The following is an 18,144-nucleotide window of genomic DNA, read 5'->3' as shown; positions in this document are numbered from 1 at the left end:
GTGGCTGCATTCCTTCCCACAGCCTACTTGGAATGTGATAACATCAGTTCTCCATCTCAGTAAGGTTTCAACATAAAGGTTTTGTCCCCTGGGGAGGTACAAACAATAATTATTTATACATCATGGGACTTTCAACAGGCAAGGGTGACTGGTTTGAACCAGTTTTCTGGTATGGTGTATGGGACACAGACCGTAGAAAAAACAATGCTACTTCCTTGTATGTGCATCAGTAAAAGCCACAAGATGGCCCTATTCGGGGCTCTCAGTCCTTTGAGGATGTAAGAACTTTGGCCCCTGTTTCAAAACTTTCTTGATTTCTGTTTCTTTCTTAACCCTTCGCCGCCCCTTCTCGTTCTCTCACTGCCCATGTTGTGCTGGACACGACAGCCTGTGACCTCGTAGTTGGTGGTCACGGTGGGGACAGAGACCCAGAGAGCAGTTTCCAGGCTCTCGGCCTCACGTGGAGAGATGCTGGCTCGGGTAGTAGGTGGCCATCAGCTGTAACCAGTTAGCCATTAGCCACTAATATAACTGCCGTGGCTACGCTAGGCGGTGGGTTGGTTGGCAGAGAAGCAGACGGCAGGTTGTGGATCGTGTGGCTCCTGCTTTCCTTGTCTCCAACCCAGCTGCCAGCAAAAATATAGTGATATGACTCACCTATCTATGGCTCCGTTGGTGTTCCTTTTTGGCCTCACCATATCCTGCGTTCCTATGTTGGGAGTGGGACCAGAGACCCCTCATGACAGTCACATAGGGTGGTCAGGTAACCGGAGCCTGCAGCTGGAGAGAACAACCTTGAGCCACATCCCTCAGCCAATACAAAACAATGAGTGGACAGAACCATAATCGCAGGACATAAGCGGCTCAGGAAAAGTTTCTAAAGTAGCGCATGCCTCTTTAGTTGAAAGAGCTGTCCTATAATTAACTTTTTCTCATTGGCATAGTAAAAAACACTCCCCTTGGTGGAGATTTAAGGTGACAATGAGACATGCGAAGCATGAAGTAGCAAATAGGGACAGTGTAGGACCCGCCTCAACATACTCTGGGGAGAGAAAAAGAGCTTATAAAACCCCTATACCTATAAATCTTGGAGAGCCACATCCATTCTCTTTTGGAGTGTGCTCCCTACGTGTATCAAGCTTTTTTGCTTTAACGAACCTTTCTCTCTGCAAAACTGTTTCACCGTGTTGATTTCCATCTTGAGAGGGGGAAAAACCCGTGCGCCAGTAACATCCCGATGGGCACGTAAGAATTTGTTCTTTCATGAGCACCTAGCAGGTGCCAGGTACTGAATATACAATGAAAGAAGGCTGTCCCGGTTCCCGAACTCACAGAGCTTACGGTCTAGTGGACAGGAACTGATAAAAATAAATTTCAGACAATGATGTGTGCTACAGGATGATGTGGTAGGAAATAAAGGGGAGATAAATTTATAGAGATCAGAGAAGGCATTTCTGACAAGTTAACATTAATTGAATGAATGCATGAATAGCAACCTGCTGATAGATTCCTTATTCGCTATCAGATTTATCTAGTTTTTATTGGCCATTAGATTATGGTTTTAACACCGAATACCCTTTGGACCTTATGTTGCTGGTGACCAAAAGGCAAGTGCAAGGGCGAAGCATAACGAAGAATCCTTTGAACTCTTTATATTCTTCTGACCTTGCCTTAGCTGTCAGGGTCGCACCCCCATTGCCACGCCCATTCTCCTTCCGGGCGCTTCCGGCCTGCGCAAGCGCAAGAGAAACTGTCGTTCCTAGTGGAGGGCGCAGAGCCCACCACGAAACGCATGCGCCCCTGGCCCGTAAGCCCCGCCCCGCCCCCTGCCCAGGCTCGCGAGCGCCTGCCGTTTCTCGGGGCGGGGCGGTAGGCGGGGACTGGGCGGGGAGGCGCGCTGCGTGCGCGCGCCGCGGGCGGGCCAGTGAAGCCGGCGGCCCTGGCACGTGATCCGGGACCGGCTCGGTCGCTTAGTGGCTCCGTCTGTCTGTCCGTCCGCGGGTGCCATCATGGCGGACGCGGCCAGTCAGGTGCTCCTGGGCTCCGGTCTCACCATTCTGTCCCAGCCGCTCATGTACGTGAAGGTGCTCATCCAGGTATGAGTCGTCGCCATTCCCTTCCCCTCCCGGCGCCTTATTCGATCGCCGCTGCCCAAGGCGCCTGAGGATCGGCTCCAGCCTCCCTGGGCCTTCAGTCTCCCGAGGTGCTGTCGCTCCTCTCCCCCCGCAGGGACAACTTCCAGCCTCCACCGCCCTTCCGCTGCCTGTGGGCCTTCCCGAGGTCTCTCCCCTCCGCCAAGCGGTGAGGCCCGCTCCTTTCCGCGTAGCCAACTGCCGTCCTGCCCTGCCCAGTGACTCCTCTGAACTTTGTGTTTTCTTCCCTGAGGCTGATCTTGGCGGGTCGCCACGGAGGGCTTCCCAACCCTTCCTTGTCGCCCCTCTGAAATTAGCATTCACCTCGTCTCCCGCCCCAAACGCAAACCATGAAATCTGTTGAAATTAGAAATTAGAGGGGAGCCAATATATTTTAAGCTTTTTTTTTTGCTACGGTTAGTGCTGCGATTCTGTTCCGAGATTTTAGCACCAGATACCCAAATAAACACAGGAGTTCATTCAGAAGTGATAATGAAGTGGTTGCCGAGTCAAATTTCCGAAGGATCCACAGAGCGCTCGACCACAGGAGCCCATGTGGCTACTGACAGTGAAAAGTCACATCTGTCTGAGCTGGAAATCAGTTCAGCTGAAAGGGTTTTTAGCGAGTTTAAGCATGTATGTTAGTTTCTGATCTGTGAAATAATTCTTAAATGGTGTTTTATATTCCAGGCAAGGAGTCCAGGTTTTAGCTGATGATGAACTATTAGTGTTTTCAATTGCTTTCTAAATTTCCCTGTGATGGGCAGGTCATTCATTAATTTTTGTAAACTTTTGAGAATTGACATAATTATGTCATGCAGTGAGCAGCTTTTAGAATCCCTGTCCTCACCATCTACCTTTCTGTCAAAACTAGCAAGACACCAGGGAGGGCTGCATTTCTTATTCTTGAGTTGATGCTAATCCTAATGATGTGTCGCTGAGTTGACCCATGTGAATTCAGATTCTATATATAAAAGGCTATTGTAAAATAAGTTATTTGAATCAAGAACAAAGACTTTGAAATGTACTATGATGTCTAAAACAGAATTGGCACATTTGTAGCTATAGAGTATCTGAGATGACAGCATTTTGCTGTAAAGCTGGTATGAGCCCATTACTTTTTTCCTGGAGGCAGGGTTCTCTAGTGACATGTAGAGCTTTTTAACCTTAAAAACTTGAATATCCTTAATCCTGATTACACAACATCTGTGTGTTGCCAAGTATCTCAGGGGTTTCAGTGAAATTCCCAAATATCGCGTGATAGTTGTATGGTAACACTTTCAGGGAGCTCAGGTAGGAGTTATTTAATTGAGCACGTTAAGAATTGCAGCAGTAGAGACTCAAAACCATGTCCTAGAGCGTTTTCATTCTCTCAAGTGTCCATTTAGTACTAAAAATCCTGAATATATTGTAGAAATAAAGTGATAGTCATTAACTCTAAAATGGCCTTCATTAGCTTGTTAATGACAGTGTGCTGTTTAACGTGGCCTTAGCTTGTAATTAATTCCCAAATGAATTATCCAGCTATATCTGCATTTGCCTTTTTAGTGTTTTGTCGAGCTAACCAAATATGAAGTTGATGGCTTAATCTTCTCATTTTGTCCAAATATAAGAATGTGCTAGATTTTTGTTTAGAAAATACTTTTGAGCCCCCTCGGTCAACTGTCGCTTTCCTAACACAAAAGTTCCCTTATTCCATTTTCAGGTTGACATTAGTCTATCTCAGCGACATGACTTACTTTGTAGAATTTGAACCAAAAGAAAACTTGGAGTTTATTGAAACCAGTCTTAACCAATTAACAAAATAAAAAACTAACAAGGATGACGCTTTATCATTGCCTGGGAAAACATACTGCATTTTAACTTGTGTTAAAAATTAACCGTAACTTTGTTCTTAATTGAAGACCTTATAACTAAGGCATTCGTAGGAATATTGCATTGTATGAATATTGCTTTGTATTGATATATTCATTTTTTGACAGGTTGGATATGAACCTCTTCCTCCAACAATAGGACGAAATATTTTTGGCCGGCAAGTATGTCAGCTTCCCGGTCTCTTCTGTTATGGTGAGTGTCTTTGATTTATTTGGAATTGGATGACGTCGAGGTCCATGATAGGCAGGAGTTACTGAAAGAAGATATAGAGAAAGCATGTTTCCTTGGAATTTCTATGTAACTATTTCCTTCAACTGGAATTTAAATCTCTGACTTGTGTTCTTAGCTCAGCATATTGCCAGCATCGATGGGAAGCGTGGGTTGTTCACAGGCTTAACTCCAAGACTGTGTTCAGGAGTCCTTGGGACTGTGGTCCATGGTAAAGTTTTACAGGTAAGAAGAAAATCAGTTCATCGTCCCATAGATATAGATTTGCTTTTGTGCTGTTCTACTTATGAAGAGCAATTTCAAAGATATATTTATAACCATGGCCTTTCTTCCTCTTGAAAAACATTTACATGAAATACTCATTCTTAGTGCTTTCCGTAAGGGAAATTTGTATAAAATGAAGTAATTGATTTTGATCTACAGAACTTATTTCTTTCTGAAGTTATTTTCCTCATGTTTCTGGAGTTATCTCTAGTAAAAAGTTTTCTGTTACAAACTTATTTTCAAAACAACAAGATAAACATTAAAGTCAGGATAGTTATTTGTGGGGAGAGGGAGAGGGCCATGCATGGGGTTCTGGGGTAATGGTTTTCCTTGACCTGGATTATGGCTATATGGATATTTGCCTTTTAGTTATTTATTACATTGTACATTCGTATTTTGTGCACTGCTTCTGTACCTGTGTTATAGTTGCATAAATTTGAAAGTTTCTTTTTTTTTTAAACCTCTCCAAGTGTACATCAACTGCAGGGTAGTGGTTACTTTTTGGTAAGGGGAAAAAGGTAAGAGTGGAATGGAACTTCAGCGATATCTGTGGCGTTTTATGTTAAGAAGGCAAGAGATCTTAAGCAAAAAGATCAAAGTAGTCCATCTATTTAACCTTGAGGGTGGGTAAATAGGTGAATTGTTTTCTTAATTTTCTGTATGTTTGAGATGTTTCATAAAATGTTTCAAAACATCAAAGTTACATTTCCTTCTTTCTGAGATCATTTTGTTTTGCCAGCTTCTTTTAACTTCAGATGCTAAAACTTACAATTTTGATGGTACTGATTTCTCAGTTGCACCAATTACAATGTGGGTCAAAGAGAATTGCCCTTTGCTCCATTTATAAAGGTGTTATGAATACAAAGTGTGTACCATTTAGAAAAGTCCATGGGAAGGTTGTTCAGCATGAGTATGGTTGAGAATATAAAACTAATGGGTTTTGTCTAGTGCATTAGTGTCTCCTCCTGACACAAAGTATGTTATTGGGCTGTAACTCAAAAAATGTAGCAACTAACTGAATCTATGTAATACTTTCAACCTATATAATAGCAGATTGCTAAATTCCAAATGTTTACTAGCTGCTTATTTAAATAGTACTCAGTACAATCCTCCATGTACTTTTTTAGGCTGTAACGTTGCCCCAATTCTAATGTTTTATCATCTGATGAGCAAATCGTGATTTTGTTAAACAGTTTCACGATTTAACTGGCTTATATTTTAAATGTTTTTCACCCTTTAGTCATTTTGTTATTCTTTATGTTATTCTTGTTGTCATGCCTGTGGACTGAATTTAGAAGCACCATTCGGGACAGCCCTGGAGCAGAGCGATGGGGTCTTTTTAGTGGATTGATTACTAGTCTTTCTTTTCCAGCTTCACCCAACTCTGGGCTCAGTGAAAGGGTTGCTGTGGCCTAAGTGAGATTTACATATAGAAAGGCAGTTGTCATCTAATCAAAGAGGTTTATGTACAGACTTAAAGCAAAAGTGAAATTACTGTTTGAAACCAAGTTCCTTTATGTAAAAGGAAAGTAAGACAAACTTGAGGTAATCAGATACTTTTTGAATATGTGTTTCACATGTAGCCAAATGAATATAATGGGGATTGGTACTAGCTTGGAATCAAAAGCAGCTTATATAGTCAAGGAGACAGACCAATTCAGTGTTGATAAAACTTTTATAAGAAAAGAGTTCCTTTATGAGAAAGAGTTCTATATAGCTAAGCAAGAATTAAATTGAAACCTGTTCAGAATAATGTAGAAGAGAGAGGTAGAAAATTTTATTAGTGGAATAAAAAGCAAAGTCTAGAAATCAATGAGAATTTTAAAGATGCCTGGAAGTACTAGAATTAATTCTACCCAAAGTTCTGTAATTTGACCCAAAAACCACCATTTTGTTTAGTCTTGACCTTTGTTCTCTTGCCTCTGATCTTTAAAAACAATTGTTTTTACAAATGAAAGAGTTTCTACTTTTTAAACCTGACTAGGAGCTTAATTGTCTGATTCTTTTGTTTCATCTAACCCATCTTCTGTTTTTGGAATAGCCCACAAATAATATTTCCTCTTCTGATATAATCTGAGCTCTAATGGTATTCATGTTCTCTTTAGAAGAAAAGAAAAGCTCTCTTGCTTGTTTAGGAAATAGTTGGGTACAAAAGGCAAAGTGAGGCGATTTCAGCTATTGAGACTTAGCACCAATTCTCTGTTCTTTTATACAGTGAAGAAAAGAGTCTTGCCCTAGTTTGGTATTGGTCCTGCTTTTTCCATGAAAAAGCCATGAGGGTTTTTCCATAGCCTTAGTCCTAGGCTATGTTGTTACCATTTTCTATTAAATGAGTATGTTTAGTAAATAATGTTCCTGGATTTTTGTTTTATTTTCCTTTTCATTCTTTCCTTCTTTTAGATGAGCATTTTCAAGAGCGTTTGCTTGTTCCTCCAGCTAATCAATATGTTAAACTTAGTAACAAAATCATCTTAGAGATACTTATTTACAGTTGCTCAGTTAGAATTAGAAGTTAATTGGATACTTGCAGCAAAAAAAAAATCAAAACTATTTTACTTTCTACCAATAGAGTTTTCATTTTTGGTCCTCTCTCAGTGATGTTATGATGGTCCTAATCAGCCTTCCTTTTTTCCCCCTTATTCCTTTGCAGCACTACCAGGAGAATGACAAGGTTGAGGTATGTTGGAGCTGCTTTGCGTGCACGGGCCCATTTCTCTTGCAAGTTGTTATTGCTCTTTGGTCCTCTTAAGGAGAAGGGACAAGCAGTCAGTTTCCCTTTCATCCCAGTGAGTGTTGGCATACAGGGTGGCCTCTAGTTTGAACAGTTCTCTTTAAAACCGTCAAGATATCTGTCTTCTTTCATTTGATTTCCAGGAATTAGGACCTGGAAATATACAGAAAGAAGTCTCATCTTCCTTCGACCGAGTTATCAAGGAGGTAAGAGATGAATGATGTCCTACACTGTTTCCCTGAAGCAGAGTGTGTGCAGTGCAGCAATGTGAAGTCAGGACCATCAGGCCTGTACGTTCATTGTCTGTTCTGAATGAAATTAAACCTTCAATTTAATTTGGGCTTTACTCCATAGATAGCAAAAAAGAGAGAGAAAAGCATTGTTTGCTGTTTAGAACAGATGCAACTCAAGGAAACTAATTTTGCCCACTCATTTCATCTTTAAAATGAAAGAGGCTTCCACTGAAAATCTTCTACTGGAGTTGAAAACCTCTGGTACAAGGTGTTAAAACACTGGATACATAAGAATATTATGTATCAAGAAATGCTTTACGGCATTATTCTGACTTTGGAATGTTCCGCATTATTCTGACTTTGGAATGTTCCTTGTCACCCATTTACCACTCCCATATTCTGCCTCTGGAGTTTGTTTCATGTTTGACTTAATATTTATGGCTTTCAGACTACTCTTATTTCTTAGTCTTTTACATTGTCTAATTGTCTTTAGTGAGGTCATCATTTTTCAGTAAATGTTGCCATCTAAAATATATATTCCAAAACAAACCTTACTACAGGTTTAGACATCAGGTGAATCAAGTTGGTTTTCTATAAATTTTCATGAAAGGAGTTTATTTGAAAGTAGAGATACAAAAAAAAAAAAAAAAGTAGAGCTACATGTATTAATATGCATTTTGTTTTTTCTTAACTGACTAAAGATCGTGCTTAAATGCAAAAATGAATGATGGACCTGCTGTGTTTACAGCCTCCCTCCAAATACTGTAATTTAATTTTCTTTACTACCTTTTTACGGAATCCTGTAAAGAGAAAGATAACCTAGAATAAATATAGCAAGTCTAAGATACGTGGGGTTATGGGGTTGTGGTCAAAAAACAAATCAAAGTTGTTCTGTTCTCCCTGAGATGTTGGTACACATGGAATGGAGCCTGACGTTTGTCTAGCGCAGGTATCAACCTCTAAAATCACACTCAATGAGAGAGCAATTTAATAATCTAAATCTAGGCCTCATAGTTTATTCCAGCTCCATTACTGTTTGCTGGTGACTCTCCCCGTTTCTTTGCTTTTGTTTTTATCTGTAAAGTTGAGAAGATAACAAATCTTTGCAGAGACATTTTGAGAAGTAACTCTTAACAGAACACTGAAATCCATGAGTGAAAGGTATGATGGAATGACAGGGTTACATTGTATCACATTCAAGCTCCTCTTGCTGACTCCAGGGCAGGAGTGCTGTCCTCACTTTCTTGTTCCACAATATCCCCCCACATTACTTCTTATAGGAATTTGAGTGTCATTTATTTAGATTTCAGATGTGTGTGTTGATTGTTTCTAGACAACACGAGAGATGATGGCTCGCTCTGCTGCTACCCTCATCACACATCCCTTCCACGGTATGTTCGCAGTTAATAACTGAAATCTGATTTTTTTTTTTTTTAAAGATTTTATTGGGGAAGGGGAACAGGACTTTATTGGGAACAGTGTGTACTTCCAGGACTTTTTCCAAGTCAAGTTGCTGTCCTTTCAATCTTAGTTGTGGAGGGCGCAGCTCAGCTCCAGGTCCAGTTGCTGTTGTTAGTTGCAGGGCGCGCAGCCCACCATCCCTTTCCCTTGCGGGAGTCAAACTGGCAATCTTGTGGTTGAGAGGACACACTCCAACCAACCAAGCCATCCAGGAGCTCAGTGGCAGCTCAGCTCAAGGTGCCGTGTTCAATCTCAGTTGCAGGGGGCGCAGCCCACCATCCCTTGCGGGAGTCGAGGAATCGAACCAGCAACCTTGTGGTTGAGAGCCCACTGGCCCATGTGGGAATCGAACTGGCAGCCTTCAGAGTTAGGAGCACGGAGGTCCAACCGCCTGAGCCACCGGGCTGGCCCCTGAAATCTGATTTCTTATCCTGCCTGCTTAGATGGTTGACATGGGAGTTCATGACAGTGCCTTGCCTACATGCTTTCTGTTTGCTTGCTTCTTTTGGCTTTTAGCTAGTGTATCCAGATATCAGTGTGTTTAGGTGGGAAAATAATTTTTTTTAAAGGGCCAGGGCTATCAAAATTTATCTCAGTGTAATTTAAAAAATCTTTTCTCTGTATTCTGTAGTGATCACTCTGAGATCTATGGTACAATTCATTGGCAGAGAGTCCAAGTACTGGTAAGTGTTTTTGTTTTCAAGTATTCAAGGAGATCTGTTGAAGCCAAAGTATTAGAATGATGGTGCTTTACGTTTTATGATTCCTTCGAGTTTACAGAACACATTTATATATGTTATATTATTTCATCTGCACAAAAACCAGTAGATAGAAGAAAATGGCCCAGGCAGGTGGAGGCGCCTACCTGGGATCTCAGAATAAGTTACAGAGCCAGTGAAGCCAAAATTCACCCTGACTGTATGTGACTGCATCCTGTAATATCTCCACTTCTACATGCACATTCAATTGTCTTTGCAGAGTGGGGGTGGTAGGATGGGGGGAGAGGCATGTAAATTTTACCTTGTCAAAAGTGGTAATTTTTTTTAAACATTTTTTAAAAATAGCTCCAAAATAATTTTAATGTATTTTCCCTTTCCGTCTGTACCTAGTGGACTTTCTGACTCCATAGTAACCATATATCGGGAGGAGGGCATACTTGGATTTTTTGCGTGAGTAAATTGTTGATTTGTGGGTGTGATTTTTGTGAGTAGAAGGCTTTAAGGAAAATTAGGACATGACTCTTTGTTTAATCCCTGGGGAAAATGGTCTCTCTGGGTTTACTTCATGTTAAGCTCTATTTAGGCCCCTGTGGCTTGAATTCTCTTGTAAAGATCCCAGACTTTTGCCTCTGACATCTAAAACGTTTGAGAGGTGGCCAGTTAGCTCAGTTGGTTAGAGGGTGGTGCTAATAACACGAAGGTTACCGATTCGATCCCCGCATGGGCCCCTGTGAGCCGCGCCCTCCTTAAATAAAATAAATAAAATTAAACATTTGAAATGAGAATTTTTTTTGTTTTTGTTTTTTTAAATAAATTAATTCCAAGTTTCTGCCCTTACAGTAAGTTCCCAATTATGGACAGTTGATAAAGTGAGGAAAATTAATTTTTGAAAAAGGGGGAAATTAATATGTAGCTTCTTTATCTTTAGAGAATATATTCATTCAAGGCTGTATTCATTGCTTTGAATTTACTTTGGAAGAACTTAGACTACAACGCTCATTTTTTTTTTTAACAGTAAAAACTGCATTATTAAGTAAACGGTCCTTTTTCATTTTCAGAGTGTTTCCACATAATTGATTTCATTTGAGTATCAAATACTTTGGGCAATAGGCAGAACAGCCGTTATTGTTCTCATTTTAAAGATTTAAAAAACTGGGTACTCTAGGAAGTTCATTTGCAGCCGGTCATATAGCTGATAGCGATGGAAATGGCATTTGAACCCTGGTCTTCAGTCTGTGGGGTAATGTTTTATCCCACTATTCCATGCTGCCTCACCTACAGCACCCAGGCCCTCGAAACAATGGTTTTGGATGTCTCTCACCTATATCTGGGTTTGGGCAGATTTTTCTAATTTTGTAATTTTGTAATTTTTCTCATCTCTTGCCCTGCCAAATTTGAATATCAAGTAGTTTAACAAAAACCATGGTTAAGTCTCTTCTTCAAAGTAGGCAAATTTTTGGCCTCCCTGCTTATAGTTATTAATAGTAAGGTGAGCCATTGGCCAAAGCTTAGAGGGGTATAGCGGACCTGCATTTTAAAAGTAGGAGTGAAAGTCATTAGAGATGAGCTTCAAGTCGAGTGATATCAACTAGAATGAACTAGTTGTGAGGACTGGGTTCTAGTAGTCGATGTCTTTTCAGTTTTTAGAATGTTTTGAATTCAATAGTTCTTTGAGCAGTGTTTGTATTGAGTGGATTATCTTTTTACTGATCACATATTTTTGTTTCTTTTTGTAGGGGTCTTATTCCTCGCCTCCTAGGTGACATCATTTCTTTGTGGCTCTGTAACTCGCTGGCCTACCTCGTTAATACCTATGCACTGGACAGTGGGGTAGGTTGTGACCTTCATGAGATGCGCTGGTGCTGACTTGATTGTATTCACCTGGCAGCTAGGTTAGCTTTAAAGTAAGGCGGCAGTTTGCTATGTGCCAGACTCATCATTATATAGCTGAACATCAGTCAAGTGTTCAGAGGCTAATGGGATGATCTGGACTATTTACCAGAGAAAGATGCACCTAAAACGTTCCTAGGATGTGGCAGAGTAAGCCCAAAAGCTCTGTCCTGTCTGTGCTGCAAGGAGACCAGTTCTTTATTGATTCCTAATTGTGGAGGACACCATGAAGCAGGACAGTTTTATAGTGTATTCAGGGTGTTTTGTCTAATCTGAAGTGTTTAGGGGACTCCTGTTTTGGACTTTCTAAAACCTCAGCCTGGAAGGATTTGGGAATCAGCCTTTCCTAGAAGTAATGTTTCCTCTGCCTCAGCGGTTGTGGGCCTCTTTGTACACAGGCAGCCCCACAGCATCATGGGAAATAGAACAAACCCAGGGGTAGGATTAAATCCATGTTGTAAGCTTCCTGAGTGTAGAGACTGATCTCCAGAGCATCTGATACATAGCTCGGTGTATAAAGAGATAGTGACTTGTCCCTCAGATAACTGTAAATGTAGTTTCCAGGGATTGTATTTCTAGGACATGGGAAAAGGTTGCTGATCTCATTTTCTTTTGAAATCCTAAAGGTGTTACATTTGTTCCTGAGCCATTTTATAAATTCATCTATGATAAATTTGTTAATGTTGAATCAAGTTGATCATTTTGACCACTGCCTTTTTATGCTCATAATCAGTATTTTATGTTGCCATCCTCAAAATTAATTCTCAAGCTTTCAAAGAAACTCATAATTTAGAGATAGAAAATACTGATATGGTTGGGGACATTTAGCTGTTAATACCAGCTTAATTTTCTTACTCATTCTAATAAAGGTTTTGTTCCTGTTTTAGGTTTCTACCATGAGTGAAATGAAGAGTTATTCCCAGGCTGTCACAGGAGTGAGTTGGGGTTTTTTTGTTTTGTTTTGTTTTGTTTTTTAATCCTTCTAACCTTCTAGGAATTGTTTTGTTTTAAATTTGGTCTGTGTTATCACTGCTTTAAAGCAACCAAATGTCTCACGGGAAAGTCTCTTAGATTTGTTAATGTTTGTCAGAGGGAAGAGTAACCTGGAGTTTCTGCATCGCAGTAGCAGTAATAACAAGCCCACATGGTTTGGTGCTGTTTTCAGAGGTGGGTTGTGGGCATTTCTCATCACAGCTCTGCCCCTGATTCTCAGGCCTGCTTCTCACTGCTGCCCGCTGAGCTGACAGTGGAGCACTTTACCCTCTTTAGTCATGTGGTCTCCCAGTAGTTGACTTCTGAAGTAGTTTCCGTTGTCTTTGGAAGGATGTTCATGTTTTCTTACTTCCTTCACAAGTGATTTGCAATTGTGTTTAGTTGTATTTACTTTTTCTCTGAAATATTTTAGTTCAGTTTTATTTGAATGAGGACTCAATCACTGAAGAAGAGGATTCTTTGGCCTTTTTGTTAAAATGTTAGATGTAGTGGTGTATTAGGAGAAGGCAGCATCTCCAGGCTCAAACGTGTGTAATTTAGTCTTTCCTGGGATACTGAGAAAGCAAAACCAATGAGGAGTATTGACCACAGTCCCACTAGGACTTGAAGGGAGAGGAAAGAAGAGAATAAAGAAGACTAGGAATGACTAATAGCTGTCTTTTTCCCGTTTTACAGTTCTTTGCCAGTATGTTGACCTATCCCTTTGTGCTTGTCTCTAATCTTATGGCTGTCAACAACTGTGGGTAAGTGCTTTGCATTTTTTATCCTAGCAGTTGGCTTGACAGAGCAGTCCAGGTAGAAATTTGGGGAAGAAGAGTACGATTGATGCTATCATTAGATTTCCTAATTTTTTTTCTCTGTGTGCCCCATGTACCAGCAGTGGCATCAATTTATATTACAAGTGGCCACCTCATATCTTTTTTGGAATAGGGAAAAGCATAAATAATATTTCTCAAGTACTTATAAGTAAATAGGCACTTGCCAGTACAAGTATGGGTCCTATTCTGCAAAGGGCAGGGTAATTATCAAATTATTCTGTTTTCACATCTTCCCTTTTATTTTACATCTTTGTCCTCTTTTTCTTAAAAGTTACAAAAGGTATGTCAGGGATTGGCTGACAGCCTATACCTGTTTTTCCTGGGGGCTTCATGGAGAAAGTGAGTTTTAAAGAAAGGAAAATAGGAAATTTAGTCCATGGAAAGTTTCACGGTGTTGGTTGGGAAGGGTGGCTGGTGGTGTGGTAATGGACAGCATTGAGTTCCAGCTTCTATATGCCAAGTAACCATACCAAGTTACACAAAGGTTTTGCCTCTTGATTTAATTCAAAACTGTGCCAATACCTGATGCATTATTCTATTGGACATGTCATTGTTGTTTTCAAACAAGATCTCAAACAGAGAGCTGTGTGGAGTCTGAGCATAGTTATCGTATTTCATATCATGTTACATTGTTTGTTTTGTTATTTGTAGAGCAGCTGCCATCTTTTAGCCCAGAGCGTACTCGAAGGGTGATTTAAATGTATTGTTATTCCTTACAATTTTTTAGAGAGGAAGTGATTGTGGTTTATACCTGAGTAAGAGAATGTAGTCATCACTGTTTATATCCATTGTTATATGTAGGTTTTTTTAAACACCACTTAGTTTTTAAATCCCCTTTCCCTGCTCTGTAATCATATTGCTGTGTTCTAGAATTTCATTTGTTCACAAATTAAAAACCTAGATGTTTTAGAAAATACGTAACTGATTGGAATTTCTGTTTATTTGTTGATTCAAAACCTATCTGTAAGGGAGGGAAATTCATTAGAACTAAAATTGCCTTTCAGGGAAACTTCTAGGTAGAAGACTACTTTGACAAAGATTTATTGAACTCTTGAGAGAATGTCTTGTAAATACTAACTTGAAAGGCTAATCTTTTTGGTCTATTTCAGGCTTGCTGGTGGATGCCCTCCTTACTCCCCAGTATATACTTCTTGGCTAGATTGCTGGTGCCTGCTGCAAAAAGAGGTACTTCTCTCTCATCTCTTTCTCCCTCGCTCATCCCCCCACCCCCACCCCTAGTGTATTTTATTTTGTTTTTGTTTTCTTAAATAATGTCTCTGGAATCCCAGGTTAATTCTTGTAGCTTACCTTTTAGCTACCAATTAATGTGCCCTTTACAATTTTGCATGTGTCATTCTGGCATAGTAGTAAAATTTGCTACTTAGAATCACCAGGATCTAGAATTCCTAGATGTGATCCAGAAGCCATTTGAGTGACCACATTCAAATTACAAATAGGGTCTCAGTGGACAGTTATCTCGGTTGTTAAAATGATGACCTTGATTTCAGATTATTTTCTTCCAACCTCACCTTTTTGTAACTTCTCAGAATCCCCTTATTCAGATGTTTTCCCACAGTATAGTAGAGAGGAAACTGAGAAATAAGTTGTTTATTTGTGGCATTATTTGTCACAATGATGTTGGTGGAGCTGGTCTCTTCTAGAGTCTTATTAGTGGATGATTTTGTCTAGACTCCAATTTATTGTTTATTATTGCTGTGAGGTATATCATCTGCAACCTAAATTCTCGATCAAGCTAGGCAAAGCTTTATTAGGAACCAAATAATGGATGGCTGTGTGCTCAATTTAACAAAGGGTCACTTAAAATAGCCATCAGTTTAAAGCCGTTTGTGAGCAGGAAGCACTTTTTGCAGGATTGTAGAAGAAAGTGTATGAAGAAGTTCTTTGTTGCACTATATGATAGCGCTGATGATACATATGAGAGAGGCCTTTGTTCGCCAAGCTCAGGCTTCGCCCGCCTGAGGTCCAGTGAAGCGCTGCTCTGGCTGCTTGCACTCAGAGTGCAAGCCCAGCAAGCCCCTCCGTGAATCCAGGCTAGAGTACGTGAATGGTTTCCGTACAGACCAGCGTGAACGTCTGGGTTTCATTCCAACTTTTCCACTCTATTTATTGGACAATCTCCTGTTGTGGTCCCAATTTAAAAGGAAAGATGGCCCTTCTTTCCCTACTTTCTAACTAACTCCCTGCTATGGGAAGAGAACAGATAGAAAATTACTATAAGAGGGTATCAGACACCTTACCTAGGGAACAGTTGGTCCTTTCAGTGCTTAAGACAATAGCAAATCTTGGTTGGAAATGTCTATATATCAGGCATTGTGCTAAGAGCTTTCCACGTATCAACTCATGTAATCCTCAAAATAACCGTATGAGGTAGGTACCATTTTTTTGTCATCCCACTTCACATATGAAGAAACTGGGATTTTGAACAGTTAAATAACACCAATTATGTAACCCAGGGTTACCAGCTGGTGTAGGGAGAGTAGGCTCCATGTATAGGCTGTCTAACTTCAGAGTCTCCTAAGATAAGCTCACAACATTATTACTTTAATTGTAATAGTTTGTAAATATTCCCTAGAGACCTGGCTAGTCCGTTAAAAAATAAATAAAAGCTGGCACTTAATGATTGTTAAGAACTGTCCTCAGCACTTCACATATATGGACTCATTTGATAGCCCAGCTAGCAAGTGGCAGAGCCAGAATCCAAACTGGGAATTTTGTCTAAATAAATAAGAAAAACCTTATCCTTGTGGCAAAATTGTAGTTAGTTCCACAAAGCTCAGCTTGAGTCAGAGTACGAATTGCTGCTCTATAATGATAGTCCCTGTTTTGTCCTGGTCATTTCGTTATATCTCCCAGAAACATGTCCAGTTGGGTCTCTCTGCTGATCTTATCTTCACACTAGACTTTATTTGTGTTTATTTTATTTTTTTTCCAGGGAAATATGAGCCGAGGAAATAGCTTGTTTTTCCGGAAGGTCCCCTTTGGGAAGACTTATTGTTGTGACCTGAGAATGTTAATTTGAAGATGTGGGGCAGGGACAGTGACATTTCTATAGTCCCAGTGCACAGAATTATGGGAGAGAATGTTGATTTCTACACAGTGTGGCGCGCTTTTTTAATAATCATTTAATCTTGGGAAAAATGGAGGTATTTGGTGTCTGCCTTTTTTGTTCTTTTTCCCAGCACAACATAATTTACCACTGATATCCCCCCTCTAGTTATTCTGAAATGGGACATTTTTGCTCCAGACTCTATTTTACTTAAACAGAAAAAACAAGTTTCATTTTCCTAAGGTGGTCATGTGATTTGAGTCTTAATTTAAGGCTTTGTAAAATGAAGAGTCCAGTCCCAAGAAGAAAGAGAAATAATTCTGTAAAATTTAAGAAAATTAGTAAGGCAAGCTGCATGGGAGGTCATAAATGACCTTTTTCAAAGACCTTAAAAATCCAGCACATCTACCAGAATCTGCCTCCCATTATATATTTGTAAGCACATTGGATTAACCCCATCTCTCATATTTCATAAAAAGGACAACACATTGCTATAATAAATTCCCTTAGAGAATCTCTAGGAGGCATCCACGCCTTCAGTCTATTACTGCAAAGTAATAAATTATTGCCAACAACAGAAAAAAGAACAATTATAGAGAATAAGCAAGGTTTGGAAAGGAAGCATAATGGCTTTCTTTTCCAAAAGACATTTTGTTGTTATTTAAAATATGAAAAGCAAATACTACAGCAGTGGTCCTTTCTCTAAAAGCTAAGTCTGTGCCAGTCCCTAAATGACATCAGTTCTAACTGTATATACTCTTTTGTTCTTCAATTTTTATTTTGTTTCCTTTTGTTGTTGCAGAAGGTGAGTAGTTTGTTTTTCATTCCTGATGACACCTTTGGAAAGTGTACTTGTAACTTCATATCTGGTGGTACAGACTTAAGTCCGCAGAGTTCTTAGGATATTGACCGCCTCGCATGTCATACCCTCAGTTAGGCACGTTAACAACATTTATAGAGGAAAAAAATCACTTTACACTGAAATGAATTTCAACTCAAGTATAAAGCTTGTGTGTACTCAGACCTTTTAAAAGCAGGTTAAAATGCTTGAAATGAAAACGCCTATGGTTTCACGTATTTAAATAATCCACTGAGATGTTGCCAAATGAGTAAGCACTTAATTTGCTGCTTCTCAGACTTTTCTTTCAAAGCAGCAGCGCTCGTAATATTAGAGTTAGCATGCAGAGGTCTCCTCCCTCCCCCAGGGGTTAGGAGTACAGCGTGAAGCTCATGAGTAGCTTACCTTGAAATGTCTTTGTCTCTTACTTTGTCTCAAAAAGTAATGTAAATTTTATATTCTACTCAATATTATCTTCACTGGTTTTAATATAAAATGTTTTGCATTATCCACGGTTTTCCCCAAAAATCTTCAAGTAAAGATGATGTAGGAAAATGTGCCATGTTTATTATCCTGTGGCTTCTGTGCTCCAACCACCTGCCTCTTCCTGGTTGAAAGCTTGTTTGACTGTGAGAACCAGTCTACCACCAGAGGGCGCCAAGACTTTGGTTTTACCTCTGCAAGTTGGGGTGCTGAAAAATTTCACCAAGGCGCACGATTGTTCAAGTACTAGTTCGGTTAGTCAATCTAGCTGCATCCAAGCTGTAGAACCAATAAGGGTACTATACCTGTGATCCTCCATAAAGTTTTATAAGCTATTAACATAATCAAACGCGTGAAGTTGGTTCAGGGGCTAGTAAACTCAGATAGATATTCTTAAGATACACATGCAAGA

General features: G+C 39.9%; 1 protein-coding gene across 1 annotated transcript; it reads left to right on the top strand.

Annotated features, from left to right (window-relative positions):
• Positions 1 to 1,908: 1,908 nt before the first annotated feature.
• Positions 1,909 to 17,808, top strand: MTCH2 (mitochondrial carrier 2). Its single transcript, XM_019743683.3, has 13 exons — positions 1,909 to 2,096; positions 4,115 to 4,199; positions 4,354 to 4,460; positions 7,150 to 7,176; positions 7,374 to 7,436; positions 8,797 to 8,854; positions 9,556 to 9,607; positions 10,034 to 10,093; positions 11,380 to 11,473; positions 12,421 to 12,468; positions 13,202 to 13,269; positions 14,454 to 14,529; positions 16,298 to 17,808. The coding sequence occupies exons 1-13, from the start codon at positions 2,010 to 2,012 to the stop codon at positions 16,382 to 16,384; spliced, it is 912 nt and encodes a 303-aa protein (XP_019599242.1). The 5' UTR covers positions 1,909 to 2,009; the 3' UTR covers positions 16,385 to 17,808.
• The last annotated feature ends 336 nt before the right edge of the window (positions 17,809 to 18,144 follow it).

Source organism: Rhinolophus sinicus, chromosome 14, assembly GCF_057876585.1.
Source record: "Rhinolophus sinicus isolate RSI-liver-muscle chromosome 14, RSI-T2T, whole genome shotgun sequence".
Lineage (NCBI taxonomy): Eukaryota > Metazoa > Chordata > Mammalia > Chiroptera > Rhinolophidae > Rhinolophus > Rhinolophus sinicus.
Note: the sequence above shows the minus strand (reverse complement) of the source record. Positions and strands in the feature narration are given on the sequence as shown.